The sequence below is a fragment of the Electrona antarctica genome (assembly GCF_951216825.1).
Source record: "Electrona antarctica genome assembly, chromosome: 7".
In the NCBI taxonomy this organism is placed as follows: Eukaryota; Metazoa; Chordata; class Actinopteri; order Myctophiformes; family Myctophidae; genus Electrona; species Electrona antarctica.
The window spans coordinates 19,039,040-19,053,289 of NC_136812.1; the positions used below are offsets into that span (position 1 = coordinate 19,039,040).

The 14,250-nt window shown below is 42.4% G+C and overlaps 1 protein-coding gene across 2 annotated transcripts in view; it reads right to left on the reverse strand.

Annotated features, from left to right (window-relative positions):
• gatad2ab (GATA zinc finger domain containing 2Ab) overlaps window positions 1-14,250 on the reverse strand; it is a 49,499-nt gene that overhangs the window by 13,350 nt on the left and 21,899 nt on the right. For both annotated transcript variants that reach the window (XM_079505168.1, XM_079505167.1), the window contains exons 2-3: window positions 9,801-10,121; window positions 798-921 (exon numbers count right to left, since the gene is read on the reverse strand). In XM_079505168.1, coding sequence (XP_079361294.1) covers window positions 798-921; window positions 9,801-10,108 — 432 coding nt within the window. In that variant the 5' untranslated portion in view covers window positions 10,109-10,121. The remainder of the gene's footprint in view (window positions 1-797; window positions 922-9,800; window positions 10,122-14,250) is intronic.

A 14,250-nucleotide genomic window follows, 5' to 3' on the forward strand; every position in this document is an offset into this window, starting at 1 on the left:
TTTGACAAAACGCCCGATGTTCGGAGGTCTGTTCTGATTGTCCGGTGATCCCGATTGGGACATTGGCGTTTTCTAGAGCAAGGATGGCCTCATTTTAGCTCGCTAGCATTGACGCTAAATATTTAGCATCTAAAATGGACCAGCAAAGCGGACGTGCGTCAAACTAAAACCAAGTAGATCCGGGTCGGCAGTCAAGTGCTGGCACTTTCGTCCACCAGGTGGCAGTGATAGTTTTAATGATTGGTTGGCCTTTTACTAACAGACTGATACATCAAAACCCATACCATCAGCAACCATTGTGTGCCAAACACGCATCTCATAATAATAACGTGAGCCCATACAAATGTGCATGGAAAGACGAATGTTAATGTTTACATAACCCTTAAAATCTCGTAAAGAAACAAGCGCCACATGTCTGGCACAATGTTCGGTGTTAAACCTGTTAAATCTCAGGTTGACATCGCAATTATGAGCCCGTGATGAGATAACCGAAGGTCAACTGTTCCAACTAAGAAATAGTTGGGAAAAATGCAATTTTTATGGTTTTACATGTTGCCTTGTACAGAAAAGGTTAATACTAGAAACCATTGAATCTTTGCCCGTGTTGTGGCAGAATAATCTGCTATTTCCTATGTACTGACGCTGTAAATACAAAATAAAAAAAAACAGCAGTATTTTGAGCAATTCATTGCGAGTGTCAGATACTTTCTGCTTCTGCATTTTAGAGCACCCATCATAAAATATAGCTTTGAGGTGTTTAAATTAATTTGCGTTCTCTTTGCATTCAATGGTCTTACCATAAGTTTATCTGTGTCAGTCTTCACGAAGCAGTGCCCATTCATGAGCGGACTGGATGGTTCGTTGTCCGACAGCACAATCACATCATCTGGTGACGGGGGCTGCCGTTCTCTTTTCACGTCGCTGAGGAGAAACAAACCAAAAATCATTACTATTATCATTACCAGCTTCATTTTGAGTTAATCTTCACCATCCCTCCCAACAACTTCAAAGTTGTATACACATGTGCTACTCCCATGCAGCAACTTGTAGTTTTGTACTTTGTCCAGTAGATGGCGTTAGATAAATAGTTCTGCTCGATCGTTGGACAGATGCAGAATGGGACACATGAGAGCAGATCTAAAGAGATCAATAGTTCTGTAATGGCGGCGTGGGGAGTGAGAGCCTCACTACCGTGCTTCTCCCCCTTATCTTTAGCAAAGGGCAACACAGACAGGCCTCCCACCCCCTCTCCTCCGCTACAGATAGCAAGATCATAGTCACAAACTGCGTGCAAGACAAGGCCAAAGGGGAGTTCCTCTTTAAACGGTAGTAGCAAAGACAAGTACAAATCCAGGATAAAAATCAAGACTGGTATCTTTCCAGTGTTGTTTTCTACAGTTTGAGGAGAGCGAAGGGGACGTGGCAAACTATATGCATCATTATGATGTGTAGACTAGAGGTGAATTGTAGTGGTGGTGAAATAATAGAAATGAGCATTTCTTGTCATTTGAGAGGTAAAAAATAATGCAAAGCTGCATGCATGGTTGTTTTGGTGTTCAGGGGGGGTTCATGACTATGTATGTTGGGTTCAGTGGGTTCATGACTGCATGCATGTTGGGAGTTGTTATGTATGCATGCATTTAGCAACATGGAGCCGTTATGTAATTGTCCAGGGCCTGTTAAGCCAGGGGCGTCAGGACTCTGCTTAAGGCCTAGTCTACCACCCAGGCAGCAGGGCCTCCACCCCTCCCTTCCAGAAAAAGGACCTAGGGCCTAGTGAGAACGGCTCAGCCTGGGCCTGGCTCTTCCCTCCCTCCCGGCGGCTGACACCAGAGCCACAGAGCAGAGTGGAGCAAGAGTCCGCAGGACACACTGGAGAGGGTGACAGGGTGGGGGAGGGGAATACATGGCCAGGAGCCAACCTATTGTGTACACATTCACTCATTCACTCACTGACTCAGTCACCACTTTCCCCCCCCACCCCTTCCCGCCTCTCTCACTCTTTCACCTTTTATTCCCTAACTTGCTCACTCAAATTCTTCACCACCATAAGCACCGTCCTCCTCGTTCACTCATCTTTGCTATACTCTCCTCCTACATATATACACACACACATACGCACACGCGCCGTTATGCGACTTGTGAAGACAAACGAAGGGTTGGACTCTACTAGCATGCTGGAATCAGCATATTATCAAACAGAAGACACCAGTGACACGTATCCGATAGTTTACATAAAAATATATATGATGCCAAACATAACAATTTCAATATAAAAGTTCAAGCTATGGTAGGCACAAATCCCAAGGAATTTAACTTTGAGTGGCACAATGTTGTGTTCTATCATTCTTTAAAATGCCATTTATCTACAACACAGCATTTAAACTACAAATTAATCTACAACACAGCATTTAAGCTACAAATTCCTCAACAGAATGACCCTGATGCTCAGTTACTGACTCAAATGTTGATGTTGGCAGAATACCGAGATCAGAGCAATGTGCCTGCTAAACCACTTAAACATGCTTTAAACGCTCACTAGATTTACAGTATTTAGTGATTCTTCACCTATGAGCAGCTGACAACAAACTATTAAAAATGATACATTGCACTGATCAGTGGAAGTACTTTGACAGGTACTACAGACAGCAGAAAGCGTAATGCTACATCATGCTGATCATAGTTTGGGGGGACAACAGGGGTTCAGGACAGTTTTAAAAAAAGTTGTACGAGAAAATATTGCAGTCACTCCGAGCATGAAGATTACAAAATATATTGGCCACCCACAACAGAGTTTTAACCAGAACCAAGAAATTTGAACATATTACTCCCGTTTTATATTATCTCTTCACTGGCTCTTCAGTGTTAAAAAGCTTCTCATTGTTTTTAAATCTATCAATGGCTCCTTCCAATGTTTCTGACATGCTTGACCCATAGGTGCCACCCAGACCCCTTAGATCAGACAACGGTCTCCTCACCATAAAAAGGACAAACTCTAAATCAGGTTATGGTGCATTTAGTCCTTATGGTCCTACTTTGTGGAATTCTCTACCTATTGATATAAGGTTTGCCATCACTCTGTCTTAGTTTAAAAGCAAATTTAAAAACCTACTTATTTTCACTAGCTTTCAGCTAGATTGTGAAATGTGTAGTTATTTTTAAATAACTCATCTTGTATTTTAATCATATGCTGTCTTAATTCTTTGTATAATTATTGATCGTTGTATTTTCTTATTCTTATGTTTTGTATTTAATTGAAGCACATTGAGTCCTCGCTTGTCGTGTGCAATGTGCTATATAAATAAACTTGACTTGACACCAGAAACATTAGCACAGTTACAAGCTACTGTACAATTAGGCTATAATTGACCCAAAAGGTAGATTGTGATCTATCAGAAGATCACAAAGGCTGTGCAGGTAGATCACATGCTATATATGCCCTAAATGCCACTTGAATTAAGGTGACTTCATTGATCAAATAGGGCCTGTCAGCTCAAACCCACAATGCAATAGGCCTACTTCATTTTCAAGAGTGCTGCACACAAACGTCAGTAGTATTACAAAGTTATACAAAATAAAACCGTACCAGTCACATTTACCCCCTCTATTTCCCATTCCGAGTGTGTTCGTCTTATATGTAAACGGCAGCACCGCTATTCCAAAGCCCCTTCAGATACATTTTTAACTATTTTCAGCAATGGGATAAATATTTTGTGGGTGGAATAGACCTTGTTGAGCAGTCTTTGAAAGTAGCTCTCAAGTCAAAATAATGCGGGCACCCCTGGGATAAACTAACCACAGCTGACCTGATAGATGTCCCAGCAACACTTAAATTAATAAACTTGACTTAACTAAGAGGCACTAGCCCTCCATTGAGATGTGGTGTACTGTGTTTTACTGCTTATTAATAAACTTGACTTAACCCATTGATGCCTGGTGCAACCTATACGTTGTTCTACCCTTGATACCGGCGCGCTCTGTGTCTCATCAGCTATTGCTATACATGTAGCACAAAAAAATCACACCCGTGTGAACTGAGTGGTGTAAGGTATTATATAGCCTGATCAGCTCTGACGTAATGAAATCAGCTCTGACGTAATGAAATCACACCCGGGTGAACTGGGTGACCGTAGCAACCATGCTCATTTTTTGCGCACAGACTAACAAAGCCAGTTGTAGGAGTGGTTTACACCACTCAAAAAATAATGAATCAGAATTTGAAGGTTTTCAGAAACCTTAGGTCAGGCCCTAGAAGGCGTTGCAGATTCGGCCTCAGGCATCAATGGGTTAACTGAGAGGCACTAGCCTTTCATTGGGATGTGGTGTACTGTCAGCTGACAGCATCTTATACAAGCATCACAACATCATTATGTAATGTCCAGTGCTTTCGCATGCCTCAACTTCCAAGTTCAAAGAGTCACATTGACTACTGTACACTACAGTAATGATGAATCAGATATTTGTACAATGGCTACTCCATTCAATGCACAGTGGCTGTGCATTGAATGGAGTGGCTGATTCTTTTCAAAGCCACCGGCGAAGAGGGACTGCTTAGACTTTGGCCGATATTTGATAATATCATTATGTAGCGTTTGATTTAGGCCCCCTAAAAATCATACATTTCCCGCTAGAATTTGGTGCAATCGACCTGGTCTCCCAATTTACCAGGAATTAAAATTCTCTGTACCGTATGTGTCATTTTCCCCAAACCTTCCCTTCACTCATTTGATCATTTAATTTAGCCTTTTAATGTTATTTTCTGTAAACTAAAACCCAGGGCATTCATTACAATGCAACACCATGTGTGGAATGTGGATAATGAAAAGGTTTACGCAAGGGATTGACACTATGAAAATGACACGTCATAAATGTAATCTACACAATGATTATCGTGATCATTTTGTTTTTTATCATGATTAATGATAACGAATATTGTCCCGTCTGGCCCTAGGTTAAGCGTAATCAAAACTGCCTATTATAAAGAAGTTGAATAGAAGATTAGGTTGTACGATGCTACAACAACCTTCTAGTGTACAGAATTCTACTGTGCAGTTCCAAGACTTAGAGGTGGAAAAAAGGGATCAGTTCCAGTGTTGCCATGTCTGCTTATTATAAGCGACTTTGGGCTTGTTTTTCTGTGGTAGTTGTGGCTTGCATATTCTTGCTCTTTTTTTTGGCAGGTGGGGGGGGGGGGGGGGGGTCCTGGTTTTTAAAGTGTAAAAACACTTCAGAATCAACAGTGATTCTCAAAACAAAAAACATTTTGTGTCAGGGACCGCCATATAAGATTTATGTATTTAAAGGTGACAAAAGATATTGCATAAATGTCTTTTAACCCCTCAAGATTTGTGAAAAATAGCAGATCCACAGGCTCACAAAACGTCAACGCACAAGAGCTTGTAGATCTGCCATTTTCAAATAGCCGATGTAATACATTAAGTAGCCCTTGTGTGGCCTAATGGCTTCATTTGGGCTCGTTTTCGTAGACAACACTGTCTACGTGTGCATGCATACAGTGGACTCATTGATTAGCTTGCTGCCATGTTAACCCATTGAAAGCGGCTTGCGCCAACAAAATCCCTGGTAAGAGTTAGTAAGCAAAACATGCTGCAGGTTACACAGGAGCAAAGGTCACACTTGAGCGAACTTGGGCTATATCAACACTGAAATCAAACTGATTAGGGATGTCGGGGGTTAACCGGCTAGCCGGTTAGCCGACCGTTAAGAAATATCCGGGTATGCTTATCAGCTTTACGGTTAATTTGCATAATAATAAATGCGTGTTCTGATCTTAAATCCCTTTTATTTTAGATCGTTTTTAGTAATAGTACAACATAAACATTACAGAGACTGTAGTTGTCACTGTACAATACTTTAAAACAGTTGTCATGTTGCACACATGCCTAAAATTGCTGTTATTTGCGCCGGCCAGCTTGTCACACTCCAGGCTGCATGAACAGCAGCGCTCGGGCGCTGTTTTCTGCCCCCGCAATGTCGTTGTCCCAAAGTTCTCTGTTGTACTTCAAATGGCTAGTTGGCTACAACGGTAGCTTTGCGGTAGTCAAAATTTAAGCGAGTGACAGCGAGACGAGATTAACACAACATGTCGACCATATCAATGCAGAGACCTACATTATTAAATCCATTAATGGCCTGGAGGGAGAACGTTTACAGCCGCCGCCGCCGCTTCCTCCTCCTCCTCCTCCTCCTCCCGGCTATCAAGTTAGCCATGTGCTATCGATGTTTGAGGGTTTTCTCGTCAGCGAAAAGTCAACAAACAGAACACGGTGACATGCATGCTGATCTTCCTTAATAATAAAAAAAGGCTTAGCCCATGCGTCCAGTGGCTTTATAGATATAGGCTGCTCAGATCTGGACTGGATTTATTTATGTTTTGGACTAGAACCGGCGGACCTCTGTACTGTAGACGCGCAGATGCATGCATGCAGATGCGATGCGTTGTTTATTGATGATTAAGCCTACAACAATTTATTTATATTGTTAACTGTTGCTTTTTTGTTTGTCTTTTTAAAAGGAGCATAAATAAATGTATACCATTTCGTCTACCAACTTTAATTATGTAGCGTATACATGCACATTACATTTGGGGTAGCAAAAAAAAAAAATCAACCAATTATCCGTTAATGACCCGGTTAATCCTGTCGGCTAACCGGATGGGAAATTATCCGTTACCGACATCCCTAAAACTGATCCACACTTGTTTAAGTCATCTCCCTCCTACCATCACCACAGTAATGTGTATCAATCACTCTCCCAAACATGTCAAATGACACATTTCTGTATGGTCATGTGACGCACCCGATCTTGCATGCCCCTCCCTCCTCCAACTACTCTTTCCAACGTGGAAACCATGGCAACAACTAGTTGGAACCAGTTTGGTTTGTGAAACATTCATTTTGTGGCAAGCGTGACACCAAGTTCAGGTGCTGCCTCTGGAGCCAAACTTTTCAAAATGGGGCAGTGACAACTACCACCACCACCACAGCCTGACTTCCTGTACAACTCCTCCATCAGACCACTAGCTAGAGCGAAACTCAGCACTGAAACATCAGTAGCCTAATGCTACTGGTGCTTCGAGAGCCAGACAGATATTGTCGACATCTGTATTAGCAGTTATTCAGTCGATGCTTTCAATCTGGCCTCCCTAATTTGAACATGCAAGCTTTCAACGCATCATAACGGGACGCATTGTGAGCATGCAGATCTACCATTTTAAAAAAATATTTGAAGGGGGCATAAGTGGTAAAAAAAAAATAGGTTTGCTTGGTTTTTTTAATCAAATTGTTTTGTTTATTATTAATTAATTAATTAATTCATAAACATCACACAAATGCTCCACATCTGTTGTAAACCTTAGCCCATCTTACGTTCTTCTGCCTGCCATCCATAAATCTCCCCAGTACCAAAAAACCACAATTCAACTTCATTGGAGCCCAACCAAATAGCATTGCTACAGCACTTGTTGCATTCTGTTGCCTTCCCTCAAGTACTTGTTATCTCCACCGGAGAGTGTAGTGTGTATGCATCATTTTGTTTGTGTATTTTGGGGGCTGGGAACACCAGTGTTAGGCTATAAAGTTGCTCAATATTCTTCAGATTTGTACGCACTGACTACTCATACTCAATATTAAGAGAAAATGTTTCCCTGATGTTCTCTACTGTCTTCTTCACAGTGAATGTGTGTCAAGCAAGCCAGACATCCATGCTGGCATATTTGAATAAGGAAAACAAATGATAGACCATGGTCATTTAAAATCTAAGAAGGGATTGTCTTACACTGTTCTCCCCTGCCATATATCTAGTAAGACGCATTAGTATAATATTGAGGCAAACATTATTTTAGTTGCTGATCCAAAATCAGTGTCAATACCCAAAATGTATAGTGAGATTAGTGACCAATTGACCAATTGGTCAATTGGTTGATCTGTTGGCCTTCAATGAAGGCCAACAGATCTAATGCTGGGGTGTTCGATATGGCGATAAATATCGTCGATACAATGTCTCCATGATATGGCTTTTTAGAGTTATCGTTTCCATCACGATAAATTTGCTGCATCAGATGCAGTGAATGCATATTCTCTGATGTGTCATTTATACTTCTGCAGTACGACGGTTTCGTTCTCCAAAAATAACAAATCTACAAGCCAACAACGCGTCGCTGCTGCACTGCAAGGCATTGTTTGCTTATAGATCGGTTGTATTCTGAGCACTCCCTATTCAAAAAACTTTCATAGTGAAAATTTAAAGTGAATCATACTTGATGCAACGTACGTCCATTGATGGTAGCCTACTCCTTGTAAACAGAGTTTGAAACGTCGCAAAAACGTATCCCGCAAACCAATGTATTTGACTGTGCTCACTCAAGGACCCCTAAATTAATATTTGACTGCGGACCCCCATCTGAAAAATATTTTGTGTGTGAGCTTGTAGATCGGCCATTTTGAAATAGCCAATGTGTATGATTAAATAGCCTGGATCCAGCCCATAGACCCCGCCCACTCTCTGAGTGGACTGTCAAGCTTCAGGAAGTCTGATAAGTGGTTAAATAGATATTTATGATATTCATACATTTTGCTCGGGACCCCAATTTGAGAACCAATACCATAGGGTCAGGGTGTAGGTTAACCCATTTTGGGCGGGAGCCGGGAACCCCTTTTGGTGTTATCATTATGTTATGCTTTAGCTATTGAAAAATAGCAGATCTACAAGCTCATAGCGCGCCACCGAGTGGCGCTCTACGAGCTTGTAGGTCTGCTATTTTTGAAAAATGAAGAACGACTGACATAGAAACATAGCTTTTTCAGAAAACTGTCAGGATGTAGAAGACATTTTTAGAATCTGATCTCAGGTCAAAATGGGTTAAGCACTTTTTTTAACACAATCAGTGCCGGAAGTCCTTCAAAATAGAAGCTCTGGGGTGCTTTTACTCGGAAACCCATGACCCGGAAACAATCCACTCATTTTTTTTTACTTTACATAGCTAGTTTACATTGCGTTTTAGTTTATACGATATATGATCCAAAAAGCGTTCATATTTTGCGGGAGAGACGGATGAGGACTGAGGAGCAGAAATGAAGCGCCAGTATATCGATCCGTTCAACACCACGGAAAGCGCCCTGGATTAGGAGAGACGAGTCATTCTTTCCGCCGCGCTAACGGCTAACTCAATGATAAGCTAACATGGGGACAGAGCGGAGCATACGGTAGCCGAAAGGCGAACTGACAAATAAATAAAAAAAGGAAAAAATTCAGAATATTCTTATCTCGCCCCGTATCATTGAGGATGCGCCAAGACATCCTCACACGTCGGATGTACGCGTCGATTGGGACCCCTAGGACGTGCTGACACGTCGGATGGACGGAAACGTTTAAAGTGATTATATTATATATACAATTTTGCATTTTTTTGAAACTTTAGCAAATTCCCAGAATTTTGACGCATAAATTCACATAAAACCCTGCATATTCCATCGCATAATCAAGGATTTTTGCCCGCGTTTTTTTGGAGGGTCTACTAAATGGTATTTCTTTTAGTTTTTTGTTACGTTGTACTGTTAAGTAACTTGAAAATAAACATAAAACACACGAAAAAATATCGTGATAATACTTTTGTCCATATCGCCCACCCCTATCTAATGCCCTGCAGAAACTCCCCTCCCCATGTTTTCCGTTTTCATGTAAACTAAGCAAGAACTGATTTCTGCATGAACACCCATGACCCAAGGATGATCATTACAGACAAACTGATGATGAACTCCTGAAGGGAAACCTCATCTCACCTCTTGGCTGTGCTCATGTCGACAGGCTCTTCTCGGGTCTGCACTTCCACCTTGATAGTGGCCTTCACCTCCCCGGTCTTCAGGATACTAGTGATACTGGTTGCTACCTTAGCAGCAGCCTGCTCACTTTTCACCATCACTCCCCCAGTTTCGGAGCCATCCAAGGACAAGGCTTCTCCCGCCGAGTCGCCTTTCTCCACTTTAACCCTCTTATTGTCCATTTCCCCCAGGGAGCCGGCAGGGTCCGTGTGGTCCCTCTCCAGCGCCCGCTTCTGGCTGCGCGTCTGGCGCACGGCCTCCTCCGACATGGCTGCGCTCTCCCTGGAGCAAGGCAAGAGGGAAATGGAGTGTTAAGGATACATAAACAATGTCAACATAAAGCACATAGCAAGGTACAGGATCTGTGTCACACCACACATTAGACATTAAGGTCACTACTGCAGAAAATACACAAGATGCAAAGATATTCTTTTGTTCACGGCCACAATCACTATTCAACACCCAACTTTATGTTTCAAAAGTCGAAAAGCATCTCTAAATAATGACCAGTAACACGGACGGTTGCTTTCAGGGCAGAGAAACTACACTAGCCAAAGCTTTATAAGATTTTGGCTGGTGGCTGTTGTTAGTTTCCTACATTGGCATAATTATTCATTTAAAAATGTGCATAAACACCAGGCAACACTATATAACACACCGTTTCAATAAATGAGGTCCAACAGTACGGAACAACAACAACACAGTGGTGTAGTAGATGCTGACCTAAATCCCACTCATTACAGTAATAGCACAGGATGGAGAGACCCACTTAACTTGTTGGGAAACCTATTACACAGCAGAAAGATAGAGCCATCAAAGTGCAAAAATGCAGACCAAAATACACCAATGCAGGATTCATACAGAGAAAGTAAAGAAGCACCTCTGTATTAAATCTAAGTTTAGAGCTGTACAGAATGTCCTTGGTTGGTGGGGGTTATTGAAGGGGGTGTACACGTCACCTTAACTAGCATATTCTTTTGTTTATTTGAAAAATACAACTCTGTGGCCTGGGCCAGCTTAGCGGTCCAGGCATCTTGGCTGGTAATCCAGTACGACAGTGTGTTGCAGGTTCGAGTCCCTATCCTGACGAACTTTACTTCCTCATCTCTCTCCCCGTTTCCTGTCTACCTTACTGTAATCTATCAAAGGCAAAAAAAAAAGCCCAACAAATATCTTAGAAAATGTATGACAGAGTTGTGTTTTATTTTATTTTTTTATCAGTTGCTGCACCTTTTTAGAAGAAACGAATGCATGGAGACAGTTATGGAAGTCTAATGGAGGATTTGGCCTGAACGACAGTGTAACCGAGATGGCCTCATGTACACGCATGACATGTGCGCTCACACATCCCATGTGTGTTCACACATCCCATCACATTACACACACACACACACACGTCGTGCACGGCACGCACCATCTTGTATTTCTGATTCAGAGCGCTGACTCAAGGTCTTTTTAGTCCACACTGTGACATCACCACAGCTCCACATGACCCTTCCCAAGATTCCATGGGAGACACAAAGCGCTTCCCTGAAAACCAGTTTAAACCGGTCTGCGGTTGAGTGAAGGAAGGCTGGGGCAGGTTTAACCCCTGGAGAGACAGACTGGCAGAAGGGGACGGAAGAAAAGAGAAGGCCGCAGCGACGGGGGGAGGGGGGGCAAAGGTGCGAGGGACGGAGAGAAAAAGACCTGCTGCTGCTGGACATTCCAAAACATACCTTAAGCATCACTGACACAAACATGACTAACTTTTGCCAGGTCAAAACCTGACTGACATCATTAGTCTTCATGACGGAGATAATCAAAATCCAGTCATTCACAATTCGTCGGTAAAACATCGGTACTGACATTCATGGGGCCCCAAATGTTTTCAACTATGGTTTGTATGGTCCTGTTAATATTAACCTTCCAGCAATATTTAAAAAAGAAGCCTCATTATCAGTCCTCATGAGGATTATTAGGGCTACAAAAAAATAGAGCTTTCCACGCATTAATTTAGCTTGTGCAAAGATGTATTTTTGACTCAACATGGAAGATCATTTTTCTGACGTCTTTGCAGGATTTGTACTGTTGTGGCAACAACTAAAACCACAGCAAATGCAAAATGTAACAGACGTACTGTAACACCCAGACTTGGAGTATGTGTGTCCCACGAGCTGGGTCAGGTGTTACACCGAGGAAGCCAAGTGAGTGTGCAGCAGGGCCCCAGAGACACTCGCTGTGGTACATAACAAGGACAGACGTGCCCTGCTGTACCATCCCTGAGCACAAAGGCCATCTATCTGAGAAGGATGACAGCGTGGGGGGTGTGTGTGTGTGTGTGTGTGTCATCATGCATATGCGTAGATCACCCACATTGCACACAAAGTAAAGCTCCTACTCATTAAGTAAGAAACCAGTTTGCACACTTAGAACCAAAGCATTCCGAACTCAGTCTTCCACTCCTACTGTATGTCATTACGGTCATAGATGTTTAAAAAAATAGATGCCTCATTGGCCGCTGCAGTTCATTAGAGCGATGTGTGTCCAGCGAATCTAGGAACTTCCTAGACAATTACAATTTAGGCATTTAGCAGATGCTCTTAATCCAGAGCATCTGGAGGGAAGCTGGAAGTGCCTTCACTAAAAAACGCCGGGACAACGTTTGAAGCATTGAAGGCGTAAGTGACTAATGGGCAATCACAGTGCGTCTTTTCCAGGACAATTCAATCCAAACTAAGGAGCTTTATTGGCATGAGGAAACAAACATTGTCAAACATTGTCAAAGCAAGTGCCGCTGGGAAAGCATATGAAAGTGTGCGTCTGAGCATAGACATGGTAACACCCCGCCAGCCTCCGATTGGCCTACCGACACTGCCCGTCTTGACTGTCCACTGAGGTGGATATACTGTAGCTATGCTGGATAGTCTCTCTGCTGTGAGGTGGTGGAAAATAATACAAGTATACGGTATCGGTAAGATACATGAGAACTGCCTGTAACGCGTTTTATTTTTGTAGAAGAGGCAAACTAATATTGTTTATGCAGTTTGCTTTGATGGAATAATTTATTGAACATGTACGCCGTAATATGATTTGATTTGGGTGTGTTCTAAATAAAGTGTTTGTGACGTGTTGATTGTGTAATTTATTTCATGTGTAAACATGAAACGAAAAAAGATCTCTTTTCCCTTCACCTTTATCCTTTTTAGTATAATAGTATTAGTTTACTATAATTAGATTAATACATGATAAGCAACACTAACACTTTATTTTTTTTAGACACCCAAATCAAATCATAGTACATCGTACACGTGTTCAATCAATTATTCAATCAAAGCAAACAGCATAAACAATATTAGTTTGTCTCTTCTACAAAAATAAAACTTACAAGTTAGTTACCCGGCTGAATTCTGTTGCGTGTGCCAAGCTGTCATTCTCTTGTATTATTCTCCCACCACGGAGTAACCTCGCATCTCGGAGGACAGTGTCGGTAAGGCCAATCAGAGGCAGGCGGGGCGTTACCATGTCTATACTCAGACGCACACTAGATATACGCGCTGGCTGGGAAAGAGGGAGTCGCGCCTCTGATTGGCCTACCGCTTCCCCTTCTGTGACGCACGCAGAAGCTTGGCAAGCTTCCGCTCATGCTTCTACTATGCTTCACAAGGAATCTTGGTCAAGTTTTTCCTTCAACAGAGACACGCCCCAGAGCTGAAGGAGGAGCTGAAATCATTCCTTTTAATTTCTATGATTACAATGAATGAGCACCTTAACAGTGACATGTGCAGCTTGTAGGGTTCTCTAGTGCTAGTTACAACTAGAGTGGTGCAAAGACTATGACATTGACAATCTCAGAAGATCACAGACATGCAGTATACAGTGATGTAAATAAGTTTTCAATGTAATGGGTCCCAGTGATGTAAATAGGGTGCGTTTTGCGTCCCAAAACGCACTTTATAGTTTTGGGCCGCAATACACCAACAACCTCTGCGTCCACGGCGTAATAATAATCCACATGAAAAAAAGAATCGTGGAAATAAAATGCGGTAAAACAATAAATAATCTACGGACACGATCATTTTGCATGGCCGCATGCGACCTCATCCTACGTTATAAACGATAAAATCCACGTAGGAACCACTAGTTTGTAACAACACAGTCTGACGGGCGCCGCCATCTTGCTCAGAGACGAGCGCTGAGCGGAGCGCAGCCTGGAGACCAGAGCCGTTTAGAGAGAGAGAGTGACGACAACATACCGTTCAGTGACTCATGTAGCTCCGTGAATAAACAGTGAACGGGGTTGTCGCAACTCTCTCATCTACACGGCGCTGCCTCCGACAGAAAGACAGGGGAACATTTTTGAGCATGACAAACAGAGTAGACCCGATTGAATGGGAAACACACATTGTGTAACAAACGCCGATACTGTTGT